Here is a 17,185-nt window from a genome sequence, read left to right on the forward strand (position 1 = left end):
CCGGGCGAGATGGCGGGCGCCTGTAGTCCCAGTTACTTGGGAGGCTGAGGCAGGAGAATGGCGTAAACCCGGGAGGCGGAGCTTGCAGTGAGCTGAGATCCGGCCACTGCACTCCAGCCCGGGCGACAGAGCAAGACTCCGTCTCAAAAAAAAAAAAAAAAAAAAAAAAAAAGAATGTAGTGGTGTGATCATAGTTCACTGCAGCCTCCAACTCTTGGGCTCAAGTGGTTCTCCTGCCTCAGCCTCCTGAGCAGCTGGGACTACAGACGAGCACCACCACGCCTGGCTAATTTTTAAACATTTTTCTGTCGACACAGGGTCTTACTATGTTGCCCAGGCTGGCCTCCCAACTCCTGGCCTCAAGTGATCCTCCCACCTTGGCCTCCCAAAGTGCTGGGACTGCACCTGGCCCATTTCAATTTTTTATTAATAGATACAACTCTTCTAATTAGTGGATACTAATTTTTTAAAGTTCTTGTCTGTCCTCGGAATCATTTTTGTTTCTTTTGAGACCTCTACTTTTGTTTTTGCAGCCATATTTAACAATGAGGGAACGAGAAGGCTCACCAGGCTTCACTCAGAGTAGGATGAAGGTCTCAGTTCCGTCTGGGAGACAGAAATGCCAGAATGAGCAGGGCCTCATTCTCAGGGGCAGACATCCACGTTAGCCACTCGGGGTCTCTTCAGACTGTTTCCTTTCTTTTTTTTTTTTTTTTTGAGACGGAGTCTCACTGTGTCTCCCAGGCTGGAGTGCAGTGGCGCGATCTCGGCTCACTGCAAGCTCCGCCCCCCGGGTTCACGCCATTCTCCCGCCTCAGCCTCCCAAGTAGCTGGGACTACAGGCGCCCGCTACCGCGCCCGGCTAGTTTTTTGTATTTTTAGTAGAGACGGGGTTTCACCATGTTAGCCAGGATAGTCTCGATCTCCTGACCTTGTGATCCACCCGCCTCGGCCTCCCAAAGTGCTGGGATTACAGGCTTGAGCCACCGCGCCCGGCCTGTTTCCTTTCTTTAAACAGACCCTCACTTGTCACCCAGGGATGGATGCTCAGCCGCGGGCCTATCTGTGCAAGGATGGGGGAAGGGGAGGCTGACTGGCCTGTCTGCCATACTTCACTTCACTTCCCCACCTTTCCAGGCCCAGTCCCCACTCTGACAACTCAGGTGACCCCTCCTCCAAGTCAGGAGCTTCTCTAGGCTTCCGCAGGGCTGTGGGTCCTTTGCTTTAGCACAGGGTTGCCACTCGTATTCCAGGCCTGTTCCAGCACCGCCCTCCATCAGGCGTGGCTGACAAGTCCCGTCTACCTTCCAGAGAGGGACAGGACTCCCTCATCCTGACACACCCCGCTCCTTCCTGTTCCCCAACAGCATCATTTCTGAGCCTTTATGAATGAAAACTTCTCCGCAGCCTCAGGCAGGAAAGAAGAGAAGCACATACACATGCTCGTCTTCTTTCTTGAACCAAAAACTGCCTTTAATTAGAAACACAACCTGAGTACGTATCCTTACAAGATGATGTCCTGACAGAAACAAATACGATCCTTATGGAATTAGCAAGCCCATAGCCTTAAAATCAGAGCAAAAGCAACATGCACAGACACGTGGCCACAGCCCCCATCTGTAGCCATTTCGAGAACAGGCAGCACCAACCTCTGACAGCCTTTGGTTTGAGAGCACGTGGGACTTCACACATTTATGAATCACCATCTTAAACAGTTCCTCTTTCACTAATAACAAAACTGTTTAAAAGGAGCTGAAAATAAACTTATTACTCTAGAAGAACACCCATTTTGAGTTTTACCATAATCAGAACTTCCAACATCTTTTCCAAGAAACATTTAAGAGGTTTGCATATGCACTCGTGTACACATGCAAGAAAGATCGACTTCAGTATTAATCAGTAACGCTGGAGGGAAAAAAGTTGTTACCTTATAAACAATTAAATGGAGCTCTTCATAAGCGTCATGTGTATTTACAAAAATTTTGGGGAATCTGCATTTTGCATCTGGATCATTAAGGTTCAAGGGTCCGGTAAGAAATCTTAAAAGCAAGAACAGACATGGCGTGATTCAATGAGGTGAATTAGAATCAGGAATCTAGAAACAGAACACATTCCTACTTAATATTCACCAGTTGCTTTCGATGCCAGGTGCTATTTGGATAACACCTTATCAGAATATGCTGGCCGGGCATGGTGGCTCACGCCTATAACCCCAGCACTTTGCGAGGCCGAGGTGGGTGGATCACCTGAAGTCAGGAGTTCAAGAGCAGCCTGGCCAACATGGCAAAACCTCGTCTCTACTAAAAATACAAAAATTAGCTCGGCGTGGTGGTGGGCACCTGCAATCCCAGCCACTTGAGAGGCTGAGGCAGGGGAATTGCTTGAACCCGGGAGGCGGAGGCTGTAGTGAGCTGAGGTCGTGCCACTGCATTCCACACTCCAGCCTGGGCGACAGACACTCCATCTCAAAAAAAAAAAAAAAAAAAAAAAAAAAAAAAGGCAGGGTATGAAAAAAAGTTTTATCACTCTTTAAACAAAAAAATTTCCTTTGTTGATTACTGTCAATCAGATGGCACAAAGATATTTCAACGTCCATATTATCTTTACCAAAAAGATAACAGGCCAGGCATGGTGGCTCACACCTGTAATCCCAGCACTTTGGGAGGCCAAGGTAGGTAGATCACTTGAAGTCAGGAGTTCAAGACCAGCCAGGCCAACATGATGAAACCATGTCTCTACTAAAAACACAAAATGAATTAGCCAGGCATAGTGGCTTGTGCCTGTAGTTCCAGCTACTGGGGAGGCTGAGGCATGAGAATCGCTTCAGCCTGGGAGGCAGAGGTTGCAGTGAGCCGAGATCTTGCCACTGCACTCCAGGCTGGGTAACACAGCCAGACTCTGAGTCAAGAAAACAAGAAAGGAAAAGGAAGAAAGAAAACCCAGTATCTTAAATCAAAGAACAGAAGTCCTACCTTCCATAGTGCTGAAGATTTCCTGGCATTTCTGCTCTTATTGGAGAATCCCTTCCTGCTAACTGCAAATAAATTTAATGTTGAGAATGACTTATCAGACTTTTCATTTATTTTCCAAGCTTTGAAAAACAGCATTCATTATCTACTAGTTGGTTCCATACTATTTGTCTTTTTCTTTTAGAGACAGGATCTTGTTCTGTTGCCCAGGCTGGAATGCAGTGCGGCATGATAATGACTCACTGTAGCCTTGAACTCCTGAGCTCAAGCAATCCTCCCACCTCAGCCTCAAGATACAGGCATGTGTGACCACACCCGGCTAGGTTTTCAATTTTTGGCCAGGTGAGGTGGCTCACGCCTATAATCCCAGCACTTTGGGAGGCCGAGGCAGGCAGATTACTTGAGCCCAGGGGTTTTGAGACCAGCCTGGGCAATATGGCAAGATCCCATCTCTACAAAAAAACATAGCCAGGTGTGGTGGCATACACATGTAGTCTCAGCTACCTGGGAGGCTGAGGTGGAAGGACCGCTTGAGCCCAGGAGTTTGAGACCAGCTAAGTCAACACAGAGAGACCTTGTCTCTAAAAAAAAAAAAAACAAAAAAACATTGGAGAGAGGGAGGACAAGAGGGAGGGAACAAACAAGCGGCGAGAGAGAGTTCAGCTGAGCCCAATAATTTTTGTGTGTTAAGCTCTGAAAATACTTTCGGGAGAACACAGTGATATCATTTACAAGTTCTCTGTGGAAAACCGGGAAATTCAGTACTAGAGTGGAAAGCCAGGTCGGCACTAAGACATCTACTGAAAATTAGGTCTCATGTTGATAGAGGAGAAGACGACACAGGTCGACTGTTTTAAAGATCACTGGCATTTTAACCTGATCTAAACCTGATTTTAGAACCTGATCTAAAAACCAATTTTTCGGCCAGGAGTGGCAGCTCACACCTGTAATCACAGCACTTTGGGAGGCTGAGGCAGGTCAATCACCTGAGATCAGGAGTTCGAGACCAGCCTGGCCAACATGGTGGAACCCCGTCTCTACTAAAAATACAAAAATTAGCTGGGCATGGTGGCGGACGCCTGTAATCTCAGCTACTTGGGAGTCTGAGGCAGGAGAATTGTTTGAATCCAGGAGGTGGAAGTTGTAGTGAGCGGAGATTGCACCATTGCACTCCAGCCTGGGCGATAAGAACAAAACTCTGTCTCAATAAATAAATAAAATATATAAATTAAAAATAAAATAAAATCCAATTTTTCCTCTACTCCTCTTAAAAACATGCTTTCTGGACTGGAGGTGGTGGCTAACGCCTATAATCCCAGCACTTTGGGTGGCCAAGGTGGGCAGATCACGAGGTCAGGAGTTCGAGACCAGCCTGGCCAACATGGTGAAACCAGTCTCTACTAAAAATACAAAAAAATCAGCTGGGGGTGGTGGCGGGCGCCTGTAAATCCCAGCTACTTGTGAGGCCGAGGCAAGGAGAGTCGCTTGAACCTTTCCATCCCGGGCAAAAGTTCAAGACTCCGTCTCAAAAAACAAACAAAAACACACAAAACCAACACACACACACATGAAACGATGCTTTCTGCGTCACATCGGAATGTCATACACTGGAGAAGAGCTGCATGTGGTTTTCTGTGCTGATACACAACGACATAAATATCACACTAAGACAAAATATACATCAGCAATGATCAGAAACGCTCTCACGCACCACCATCGCACTCCACCCGCCCTCTCTGTGCCCCTGGATGTAAGTGTGTGCAGCTACGGTCCCCATCGTACCTCAGGCTCCATGTGTCTTGGAAAAAGGGAGGTGGTAAGGTATTTGTATAAAATTCTCATGTCGTCTTGTTCTAATCCACTCCTGGAACATCAGAAAAGCACTGGGTTAAACGTTTTGGAATTGTCTTCCGTCTTTCCACTGCTGTGATAAAGCTCATTTAAAAAAAAATTTTTTTCAAGTCATTTTTAGTGACACAGAATAAATTCTAACTTTTTAAAGTCTAAAGCTACATAAAACTCAAAACAATCTATTTTTCTACCTGAGATCAAAATGAGTTTCCTTTTCCCTAACGTAATTCTTAGCACTGAGGTAAATCTGAATTTACGTGGTATACTTTGTCAAACTTCTCCAAAAAATTTTAAGCTCTGGATAAAGCTCATTTTTTATTAAAAAAAAAATTTTTTTTGAGACAACATCTTGCTCTGTCACCCAGGCTGGGTGCAGTGGTGCGATCACAGCTCACTGCAGCCTCAGCCTCCAGGGCTCAAGTGGTCCTCCCATCTCAGCCTCCAGACTAGCTGGGACTACAGGCGTGCACCACCATGCCCAGCTAATTTTTCTACTTTATGTAGAGATGGGCGTCTTGCTACGTTGCCAGGTTAGTTTCGAACTCCTGGACTCAAGCAGTGCTCCTGCCTCAGCCTCCTAAAGTGCTGGGATTACATATGTGAGCCACTATGCCTGGCCTCATCTTTTTTCACTTTTCAAGAGATGAGTCTTGTCTGTCGCCCAGGCTGGATTACAGTGGTGTGACCACAGCTCGCTGCAGCCTCTGATTCCTAGGCTCAAGCGAACCTCCCACCTCAGCGTCCTGAGTAGCTGCGACTACCGGTGCTTTTTTCTTTAACATTATATCAAGAGGCTCACCTCCTGACTGCGAAGTTCAGGAAGGCAAAGAGTTAAACTGGAGTCCAGGCACTGGAACTTCATCCTGACCTGCAAAAGGCTACTCCTACGTAGTCTTGTATTTTACAAGCCATTTGAGATAAAAAGTCACAAGGGATCGGACTGGTTGAATTCCATGTAGGATTATGCAGGAAACCTCCAAAGTCACACTGTTTCATTTTAGCAGCAGATGTCTCTTAGCTTCCCGGGTTTTACGGTAACCCCACAATCTCTCCCCTAGTCCCCTGGGAAAATATGGGTGTGCTGTAGACAGGGAATGTGATCCTAGGTCTCAGAAATGTACATGGATTTTAATTCTCTGGATCTCGGTATAGAAAAAGGAGGAGGAGGAGAAAAACAAGCTTCAGGCAAACCATCTGATCTGAAATGAGGCAGGAAGGAACAGCACGTGGAGAAAGCACAGAGAAACTAGCCGGCATTAGACTCTGGAATCAGTTTTTTAAAAGGAGACAGACAGACAGTGAGGCTGGATCTGGGGGTTTTCTATTCAAGATCACTGAAATATCCTGAAGGTGCCCAGGCGTGGTGGCTCACACCTGTAATCCCAGCAGGTTTTGGGAGGCCAAGGTGGGCAGATCACCTGAGGTCAGGAGTTCAACACCAGCCTGGCCAACATGGTGAAACACCGGCTCTACTAAAAAATACAAAATTTTGCTAGGACTGATAGCATGCGCCTCTAATCCCAGCTACTTGGGAGACTGAGGCATGAGGATCGCTTGAACCTGGGAGGCGGAGGTTGAAGCGAGCTGAGATCACGCCATGGCACTGTAGCCTGGGCGACCGAGCAAGTGAGACTCTGTCTCAAAAAAAAAAAAAATCACAACAATATACTAAGTAAATACATAAGGGTGATATTTACTCTGCTTGTGACAAATTCTTTTATTTCCCCCTTTTTGGTGGAGACAGAGCCTCATTATATTGTCCAGGCTGGTCTCCAAGTAACTCCTGGCTCAAGCGATCCTTCTGCCTCCTCCTCCCCAGTAGCTGGGACCATAGGTATGTGCCACCGCACCTGGTTTAAAAGTCTTTCTTGGCATTTAAATGAGCAATTCCGTCAAAACGTGCTGTTTTTTTCTTAGGGTCTTGCTCTGTCACCCAGGCTGGAGTACAGTGGTGCTATCATAGCTCACTGCAACCTCAAATTTCCGGGCTCAAGTGATTCTCCGGCCTCAACCTCTGTAGTCTCTGTAGCTGGGACTGTCAAGTGCGCACCACAGTGCTCAGCTTTTTTTTTTTTTTTTTTTTTTTGCATTTTTTTGTAGAGATACATTCTATGTTGCCCAGGCTGGTCTTGAACTCCTGGTGTCAGGTGATCCTCCTGCCTCAGCCTCCCGGAGTGCTGGGATGACAGGTGGAAGCGATCGCAACTGGAGTAACATGCTGTTTTTCTTGAAGGTTCTTTTTGTTGCTACTTCCTGGGACTGACCTGTCCCCCACGAGCACACTGGAGGTGACAACAGAACAGTTCTGTGCAGCCACCAGAGCTGTGCCCTGCTCTACCCCTCGGATGCTATTCCAAGATGACAATGCCAGCAGGATCCCCGGAGCTGGGCACCAGATTGTCCTGTGACTCCAGGCTTCCAAGGGCCAACGCTGCTGGTCACTCTGGCTCCAGCGTCTCCCAGAATGAGCTCCTGGAGGACCCTCTGCTCTTTCGTTCTTCCTCACTCTCAGGAGGTTGCACCCACGGCAGGGCTTGTGTCCGTCCCAGAGATCAGAATCTCAGCTGCTCTTCTCTTTTCGGTGGAGACAAGGCCATGGGCCACTGCTGCTGGATTCCGGCTTGTCACACTACATCTCCCTATCACCATGGATGCATGTCACTTGCAAGTACCTCCTGTCATTTTCATCTGGGGAGGAGCCACTCCCTCTGCAGACCTGATGCTACAGGAGCACAACTATCCTCCCATCTCCTACATTCCACGGCAGTATTTCACTTACTAACATCGTGTGCGTATCACAGAAAGCAACTACAGCAGAGTCAGTACAGTGGAAGGTTGCCTCATATACAATTTGTCAAATTAAAAAATAGGTGGAGGCTGGGCACGGTGGTTCACGCCTGTAATCCCAGCACTTTGGGAGGCTGAGGCAGGCGGATCACTTGAGGTCAGGAGTTCGAGACCAGTCTGGCCAACATGGTGAAACTCCATCTCTACAAAAAAATGAGCTGGGTGTTGTGGTACGCACCTGTAATCCCAGCTGCTCAGGAGGCTGAGGCAGAATTGCTTAAACCCAGGAGGCAGGGGTTGCAGCAAGCCAAGATCGATCATGCCACTGCACTCCAGCCTGGGCAACAGAAAGCAACTCCACCGCAAAAAAAAACAAAAAAAAAAAGTAGATGGGTTTTCACCAGGAATTTGTGTTGTCTTCCTAGGAGATAACAAAGTTCATGTGGAAACCCACCAAGTTGTTTATTAACTGGATTCAAATTTCTTTACAGTAACTTATTTCTCTTCTTAAAATGGAGCCACAAGATTTTGGCAGGGAAGGTAAATTTCAGGGGAACTAGTTTTGCCTTTTCTATTAGCTGAACTCACGTTATAGTAGTAAAATACGGCCACACCCCTAATTAAGAAACTGGGCTGGCTGGGCGCGGTAGCTCAAGCCTGTAATCCCAGCACTTTGGGAGGCCGAGGCGGGCGGATCACGAGGTCAGGAGATCGAGACCATCCTGGCTAACACAGTGAAACCCCATCTCTACTAAAATACGAAAAAACTAGCCGGGCGAGGTAGCAGGCGCCTGTGGTCCCAGCTACTCAGGAGGCTGAGGCAGGAGAATGGCATAAACCTGGGAGGCGGAGCTTGCAGTGAGCTGAGATCCGGCACCGCACTCCAGCCTGGGCAACAGAGCGAGACTCCGTCTCAAAAAAAAAAAAAAAAAAAAAAAAAAAAAGAACCTGGGCTAGGCCAGGTGTGGTGGCTCACACCTGTAATCACAGCACTTTGGGTGGCCAATCCAGGCAAATCACCTGAGGTCAGGAGTTTAAGACCAGCCTGGCCAACATGGGGAAACCCTGTCTCCACTAAAAATACAAAACAGCTGAGCATGGTGGCACGTGCCTGTAATCCCAGCTACTCAGGAGACTGAGGCAGGAGAATCGCTTAAACCCAGGAGGTGGAGGTTGCAGTGAGCCAAGCAAGATTGTGCCACTGTACTCCGGCCTGGGCAAGAGAGTGAGACTCTGTCTCAAAAAAAAAAAAAAAGAAAGTGGGCTATAGTCAATGGGAACATAAAACCTGAGGGTCCTGGAACAGCTGCGGGAGGCCCGGCCACTCCCTGCTATGCCTCCATGGCTTCTGTCCACCTACTCTAGGCCAAAAGTGCGCGGCCTCGGTTGCCATCCAGCTCTCAGGGGTCACGTATGCTGGGCAGTCTTGTGACCACCTTGTTCCTACTGCAGGACACAAACAGTTTGACGATAGCAGGTAATTTCCTGGTTTATATAACACTTTGGATTTCTTGGATTAAAAAAAAAGAACTCTAGCTTCTTTAAAAGAAAGCAGGTGCAGTGGCTCATGCCTGTAATCCCAGCGCTTTGGGAGGCTGAGGCGGGTGGATCACTGAGGCCAGGAGCTTGAGACCAGCCTGACCAACACAATAAACCCCGTCTCTAAGAAAAGAAAAAGCTATAAAAATTCCGCTTCTCACATTCGTCATTTTGGAAAAAACTCCAAAAGAAAAATAGGATTCCTAAACCTTACTTGATAGGAACATTTTTTTTTTTGGAGACTGAGTCTCTCTCTGTTGCCAGGCTGGAGTGTAGTAGCGCCATCTTAACTCACTGCAACCTCTGCCTCCCGGGTTCAAGCGATTCTCCTGCCTCAGCCTCCCGAGTAGCTGGGATTACAGGCATGAGCCACCACGCCCGGCTAATTTTTGTATTTTGAGTAGAGACGGGGTTTCCCCATGTTGGCCAGGCTAGTCTCAAACTCCTGACCTCAAGTGATCTGCCCGACTCGGCCTCCCAAAGTGCTAAGATTACAGGCGTGAGCTACTGCGCCCAGCCTTTCATCTTTCATGCAACCAGTTTTAAACTCCTCTGCTTGGAAATTTTAACCCAAATCACCCTAGTTCTGCTTTAAATAATCACTGCTTTATTTTGACAATATCTATGAAGATGCTTCCTACCCAGCCTCCCCCTAGAAGTTCCTGTTTGACAACCTGCCATCAATCCAGTCACTGCTGTTTTTATTATCTCAATTTCTTCTTTTAATACCACGCCTTGGGGTGTACCTACCAGATGAGCTGATCGTTATAGAGAAACGCAGTGTATTTGACTATATTCAGGCTTTCCTCCACTCTATTAATAAAGGACTGGATTTTCAAATAAGTCATTTTATCCAATGGGAAGAAGCTGATTCCACCAAAAATGTCAAGTAGGTCACATGACTGCAAATGTAGCGTTTGCAAATACTGTGGAAAAAAAGTAAGGCATAAAATTTACTAATAGTACACTGAATATAATGCTCCTTGATAACTGAAAATAATCTTATGTCAGACTCTTATTTATGGTACAATTACACACTAGCAAACAGCACAACAACGAGGCCATGGCGAAAACATGGGTAACCGAGTGTGAACTCAGTACCAATTCCAAGATACAAAGTTCAAACATATCTAGTTAATGTTTATTCAGTATTGTGTTTTACCTCTTTTTAAAGTTAAATTTTTTTTTTGAGATGGAGTCTCACTCTGTCACCCAGGTGGAGTGCAGTGGCGCAATCTCAGTTCACTGCAAGCTCCGCCTCCCAGGTTCACACCATTCTCTTGCCTCAGCCTCCCGAGTAGCTGCGACTACAGGCACCTGCTACCACGCCCGGCTAATTTTTTGTATTTTTTAGTAGAGACAGGGTTTCACCATGTTGGCCAGGATGGTCTCGATCTCCTGACCTCGTGATCCATCTGCCTCAGCCTCCCAAAGTGCTGGGATTACAGGCCTGAGCCACCGCGCCCGGCCTAAAATTTTTTTGTTTTTTTTTTGGTATAGACAGGGTCTTGCTATGTTGCCCAGGCTGGTCTTGAACTTCCAGCCTCTGTGATTCTCATGTCTAGGTGTCCCAAAGCTCTAGGAATACAGGCATGAGCCACTGTGCCCAGCTAGCACTTTAAAGTATTTAATTCTTGGCCGGGCGCGGTGGCTCACGCCTGTAATCCCAGCACTTTGGGAGGTCAAAGCAGGCAGATCACTTGAGGTCAGGAGTTTGAGAACAGCCTGGCCAACATGGCAAAACCCCGTCTCTACTAAAAATACAAAATTAGCCGGGTGTGGTAGCCTATAATCCCAACTACTTGGGAGGCTGAGAGACAGGAGAATCACTTGAACTTGGGAGATGAAGGTTGCAGTGAGCCAAGATCACACACTGCACTCCAGCCTGGGTGACAAGAGTGAGACTGTCTCAAAAAAAAAAAAAAAAAAAGTAATTCCTTATAGTAGTGCCCTTCAAATTAGATTAGCCTAATGAGGGATCTATCCATTACAGACAGTGCCATCTTTCTCTCCCCCGGAGATGGAGTCCTGCTCTGTCGCCCAGGCTGGAGTGCAGTGGTGCAATCTCGGCTCTCCGCAACCTCTGCCTCCTGGGTTCAAGCGATTCTCCTGCCTCAGCCTCCAGAACAGCTAGGATTACAGGCATGCGCCACTACGCCCAGCTAGTTTTTTTGTATTTTCAGTAGAGGCAAGGTTTCACCATGTTGGCCAGACTGGTCTTGAACTCATGACCTCATGATCTGCCTACCTCGGCCTCCCAAAGTGCTGGGATTACAGGTGTGAGCCACCACGCCCAGCCAAGAGTGCCATCTTATACTAAAATCAGGTCTAAATGATATGTAGTCAGGACAACAGTTGTATCCGTATGTCGATGGGTAAGAGAAATGAGGACAAGAACAGAAACCAGGAGATAATATGCGAGTGGATAATTGTGGTCATTAAAATGACAAAACAAAGAAAAGTAATTCAGAGAAACAAAAAAATTCAAAAATAGCTATGAAAACTGTTTTAGAGAGAAAAGTTGAACTCAACAATAGACACAGAAGGTATTTTCAGAAGAAAATAGATTGAGAATTGTTTCTTCAAGGGAAACTGGGCTGGGCGAGTTGGCTCATGCCTTTAACCCCAGCACTTTGGGAGGCCGAGGAGGGAAGATTGCTTGACACCAGCCTGGGCAAAACAGCCAGGACAAGACCCTGTCTCTTTTTTTGTTTCCTTTTAAAAAAAAGATAAACTGAGCTTGACAAGGTCAGGTGAAATATGCACAATTCCATTACAATGGAAGAACAGCACTTGGGACAAATGTCCCTAATGGCTCATCTGACAAAGTCCCACAGCCAGTAACTCTTCCTGCATCGACACAGCTTATGCCTGTTCAGTGAACAGAGCCCATCCCTAACAATGTCCAACTCCAATAATCACGTTTTCCTTATCAACTGATCCATCACACAAAAGACGGCTGTTGAGTAAGCCCAGGACAGACGCAGGTAAAACACAAGGAGGCCAAACGATGACTCCAGGACTCTTTAAGAGCCCCGGGCGAACGCAGGAAGCTCTGCCTTACAGCTGGAGGGAGGGTCCAGAGCGCACGCCTCACGCGTTTCCTCGCTGCTCCAGTTTTATGACGGTCCGTCTCAGGCTCTTTGCCACTTTCAAGTTCTGGGTTTTTTGTACATAAGAAACAAACTTGTCTGTCCATATTTCTCTAAAAATCTGCTGAATGCTCACTAAAGTTATAAACGAAATTCAAAGTACTTACCCGATGGAAGAATTTCTCTAATCTTTCTTTCAGAAGCTCGACGCCTCCGTCTTCCATGGCTTTCAGAAATGTTCCATTAAAAAGCTATGAGGTAAAAGACGGCAGAAAAAAAAATCAATTTCCTGTGCTCACTTTTTCAGTAGAACAAGTTCTTTTTTTCCTTTAGATTATTAATTCAGCTCATTAAATCTCCCAGTTCTTTTCAACAGAAAAAATATTTACATGAGAAAAGCTGAGTTAAAAATATAAGTTACAAAAAAATACTGTTAAGTGATGCTGTCTTATATATGAAACTGCCTAATTGCTCTGGGCATCTTTCAAAAATTTCAACTCACCCTGAAGTTTCAATTTATATAAATAATATCACCCAAATTTTTTTTTTCAGTTTTCTTTCAATGAACGGAATCACCATTTTTATCCCTTTTTTTTTCTGAGACGGAATCTCGTTCTGTCACTCAGGCTGGAGTGCGGTGGCGCAATCATAGTTCACTGCAGCCTCGAACTCCCAGGCTCAAGCGATCCTCCCACCTCAGCCTGCCAAGTAGCTGGGACTACAGGCATGCACCATGACACCTGACTAACTTGTACAAACATTTTTTGTAGAGATGGGGTCTTGCTATATTGCCCAGACTGGTCCTGAACTCCTGGGCTCAAGCAATCCTCCCACCTCAGCCTCCCAGAATGCTGAAATTACAGGTGTGATACACTGTGCCCTGCCTCACTGAAATGTTTAAATCATAAAATTATCTGCATTCTGTACGTTCCTTGAGGACAGAGACACACGTTTTCATCAGTGGGGACACATTCCCACTCTGAGGCTGAGAGAGAGAAGGGAGTTCAATACTTGCTGAATAAATGTGGGCATAAACCTCACTACCTGTTTCCAAGGCCTCATTATTTTCTTCTCTAAGATAAATACACAGTCACTTTGCAGTCATTCAAAGATTTCTCTTTAAACAACCCTGGAGCCTATAAATAGGGGTAACTGGTTGGACTCTCAGAAACGAATGCCAGGCTTACCTTGTACATGCTGTAGCACTGCTGTAGCACTGAACTATAAACCTTGTCCTGCAAACACAAAAACAGCACAGATCTCAATTCAAGGGAACACAATGTCTACTGGATAGATGGCAAAGCTACACTGACTCTTGACGTAACGGTATAATGTTTATAAACTTGGTCCCACAATAGTTGTGTGCTGAAAAAAAGTGTTTACTTTTTTTTTTTTTTTTGAGATGGAGGCTCACTCTGTTGTCTAGGCTGGAGCGCAGTGGTATAATCTTGGCTCACTGTAACCTTTGCTTCCCTGGTTCAAGCGATTCTCCTGCCTCAGCCTCCTGAGTAGCTGGGATGACAGGTGTGCGCCACCATTCCTGGCCAATTTTTATAGTTTTAGTAAAGACAGGGTTCCGCCATGTTGGCCAGGCTGGTCTTGAACCCCTGACCTCAAGTGATCTACCCGCCTCAGCCTCCCAAAGTACTAGGATTATAGGTGTGAGCCACTGTTCCCAGCCAGAAGTGTTTAAATTCTAATTTGTGACTCAGTCAGCCTTACTTTAGGAGGGCTTTCAATGTAGATGAAGAGTAGAAGGTATTAGTGAGATAGGGTGCATATACATTTTAAAAAGACCGTGCTCATGTAAACGATAAACATAAACCTTTGCTATATACCCCGAGAAACTTCCGCAAAAGCCACCGAGTTTAAATCCGACCAATTGCGGGATTCAACATACTCAGTAATACATCTAAAATAAATAAATAAATAATGACACATTACCAACAACTCCTCTTCTTGATATTCAATAACTGGTTTCCCATCTTTACTCTGTTTTTCAATTATAGGATTCCGAACAACCTGCAAAGTTTGATAAACTGAAATTATACAATGAATTCATTATAGCATGGTTTTTATTTTGCCTTAATTTAAAAACTTTGAACATGCTATAGCACCAGAAACACAACTTCTTAAAACAGCCCCAAGAACAAATAAAGCAAATAGGAAGAACTTGATTTTAAAATTCCAACTAATTTTATTTTAATGTTACTTGGATGCAACAGCCAGAGAACTTTCCCAAACTCTGAATAGTAAAGATCACCCATAACTTCACCGTACAATTTCAGAAAGATACACCGTGTATGTAAATACCATGACCATCCAGAAATGTTCTTCTGGTTCATTGAAGAACTGTCTATTCTTCTGGGTATGTAAAGATTTTGCAGGTTTTGATGGGCTAAAGGTCCTAAAAGGTTAAAAAAATATGTTTGAGACAATTCTCCAGCAGAAGTTTTAAGAATTCGCTGAACTCTAAAAGGCACACTTAAAGGTATTACCTTGTGAACTGTACAATAGCTTCACACAATCCGACATTTCTAATCTTTTCATTCTTTTCTACCTCATTTGGATGATAAAATAAAATCTTATTTTCCTCCTGAAACATGAAGAAACAGAAGCACATTAATATAAACATTTCATCTTAGCTACTGAAAACGCTAAGGTCAATGTCAACCTCTTGTGTCACACATGCTAATGACAAAACAAAACAAAAACGTTTTAGAAAAACAGGAATTGTAATCCTAGCACTTTGAGAGGCTGAGGCGGGAGGATCACTTGAGCTCAGGAGTTCAAGACCAGCCTGGGCAACACAGTGAGACCTCGTCTCTATTATTTAAAATAGTAAGAAAAACAGGAATTATCTCGTCATGTGCAAATACTGCCCACCAGCCAGAAAGGCAGTTTTGATATTCAGTTAGTCACGTTATATCTGAAGCAGCACCAGGTAATTTCTATGAAAACTCAGTCTCTAGATTTCTGGTGGTAATTTGTAATACACCAAGGCTTATAAGAAATAAAAGTGTGCACATCTGCAGACACACAGCTCCCTGAAAATTAAATCCAGTCAGTTCCCAGGCATTTGAACTGACAAGTTTTTTTTTTTTCTTTTTCTGAGATGTGGTCTCTGTGGCCCAGGCTGTAGTGCAGTGGCACAATTACAGCTCTCCTGCAGCCTCAACCACTCGGGCTCAAGCGATCCTCTGGCCTCAGCCTCCTGAGTAGCTAGAACTACAGGTGCGTGTCACCACGCCTGGCTCATTTTTCGATTTTTCTTTGGGGGGGGCGAGTAAGAGATGGGGGTCTTGCTATGTTGCCCAGGCTGGTCTGTAACTCCTGGCCTCAAGCAATCCTCCTATCTCGGCCTCCTAAAGTGCTGGGATTACAGGCGTGAGTCACGGAGCCCAGCCTGGACAGTCTTTAAAAGAACTGTGACTTGCTGGTAATGAAACACAGCTCCGTACATCCTTTGAGAAAGTCGCCGTCCCCACCTCAGAAAAACAAAACGCACACATATACACACCCTCCCGGAATTAATTTATTTCCTCATTTGGCCGAAAACTTTTACAGGGTCCTCCAGGCTTGCATCATTTGAGGGCTAGCGTCTGCCACTCTGCTTCCACGCTTCTAGCTGGGGACTAACCACTTAACAAAGCCAAGTTCAATTTTAATTTCCCAGAACTGAGGCAAAGCAAAGCGCAAACAGCCTCAACCTGCGGTGTGGAGTGATAGACCCGACGGGGCTTTATTCCATAGACAGGCAGCGACCCAGGACCTGAAGCGGTCCCTGCCTGCTGTCAGGTCCCCGCCGCAGTCCCCGGTCCGTACTCGCACCTGGCGCAACGCAGGCTAGGTCCGTGCCGCTCCGGGTGGGCAGAACCACAGGGCCGCCTCCCCGGGGGGTACCGACGCCGCCCGTCCCTCGGGCCCGTTGACTCCGCGCGCGGCCCCCTCCGCATACCTCTCCTTCGCGCGGCCCGAAGCGCGGGTTGTAGATGAAGAAACTCAGCAGCACGGGCGGGAACTGCTTCTCCTGGGTCGCCCAGGGCCCGCTCCCGGCCCCAGCCGCCGCTGCAGCCATCCCGACCGGGCCCCCACCTCGGGAGCCTCCCACTGCCCGCCCAGCTACAGCAGCCACCTGCCAGGACACTGCACTTCCACCTCCCTCGCCGCCGCCCCGGAAGCGCTCGCCGCCGGCCCGGAAGAAGAACCCGCGGCGCAGCGTTTTCTTCTGGCTCCTCCGGGTGGGCTTTTGGTCCGTTTCCTGGCCGAGTTTGTGTTTTGCCGGCTCGCGGAGTTCTCTTCTGGCTACAGGCGTAGGGCTGCGCATTTCAGGAAAAACTGAGCAGGGCACTTTTTTTTTTTTTTTGATAGGGTCTCAGTTCGTCATCCAGGCTGGAGTGCAGTGGCGTGATCTCAGCTCACGGCAGCCTCAACCTCCGGGACTCAAGCGATCCCCCTGATTCAGCCTCCCAAGTAGCTAGGATTACAGGCGCGCGCCACCAAGGCCAGTTTTCTTTTTTGTAGAGGTGGAGTCTCACTATGTTGCCCAGGTTGCTCTCGAACTCCTGGCCTCAAATGGTCTCCCACTTGGGCCTCCCAAAGTGCTCCGATTACAGGCGTGAGACACCACCGCCCAACCTGTTGTTGTTTTGGTGATATTGTTTTTAATTTAATTTAGAGACAGGATCTCGCTTTGTCACACAGGTTTGAGTGCAGTGGTGCCATCATAGCTCACTGCAGCCTCAACTCCTTGGCTCAAGCGATCTTCCCACCTAAGCCTGAGGAGTAGCTGAGACCACAGGCATGCATCACCATGCCCACATAATTAAAAAAATATATATATATGTTATATATATATATATAGAGAGAGAGAGAGAGTAGAGACAGGGTCTCACTTTGTTGCCCAGGCTGGTCTCGAACTCTTGGCAGCAAGGGATCCTCCTGTTA

The 17,185-nt window shown here is 46.6% G+C and overlaps 1 protein-coding gene across 1 annotated transcript in view; it reads right to left on the reverse strand.

Moving 5' to 3' along the window:
• The window catches only part of LOC112621763 (vacuolar fusion protein CCZ1 homolog B-like), a 29,096-nt gene extending 12,214 nt beyond the window's left edge, over nucleotides 1-16,882 (reverse strand). The window contains exons 1-10 of the mRNA XM_025381138.1: nucleotides 16,197-16,882; nucleotides 14,737-14,834; nucleotides 14,552-14,645; nucleotides 14,183-14,260; nucleotides 13,426-13,473; nucleotides 12,406-12,489; nucleotides 9,897-10,072; nucleotides 4,752-4,833; nucleotides 2,973-3,034; nucleotides 1,928-2,039 (exon numbers count right to left, since the gene is read on the reverse strand). Of these exons, the coding sequence (XP_025236923.1) occupies nucleotides 1,928-2,039; nucleotides 2,973-3,034; nucleotides 4,752-4,833; nucleotides 9,897-10,072; nucleotides 12,406-12,489; nucleotides 13,426-13,473; nucleotides 14,183-14,260; nucleotides 14,552-14,645; nucleotides 14,737-14,834; nucleotides 16,197-16,565 (1,203 nt within the window). The 5' untranslated portion in view covers nucleotides 16,566-16,882. The remainder of the gene's footprint in view (nucleotides 1-1,927; nucleotides 2,040-2,972; nucleotides 3,035-4,751; nucleotides 4,834-9,896; nucleotides 10,073-12,405; nucleotides 12,490-13,425; nucleotides 13,474-14,182; nucleotides 14,261-14,551; nucleotides 14,646-14,736; nucleotides 14,835-16,196) is intronic.
• Nucleotides 16,883-17,185: the final 303 nt, after the last annotated feature.

The sequence above is a fragment of the Theropithecus gelada genome, chromosome 3 (genome assembly GCF_003255815.1).
Source record: "Theropithecus gelada isolate Dixy chromosome 3, Tgel_1.0, whole genome shotgun sequence".
Taxonomy (NCBI): domain Eukaryota; kingdom Metazoa; phylum Chordata; class Mammalia; order Primates; family Cercopithecidae; genus Theropithecus; species Theropithecus gelada.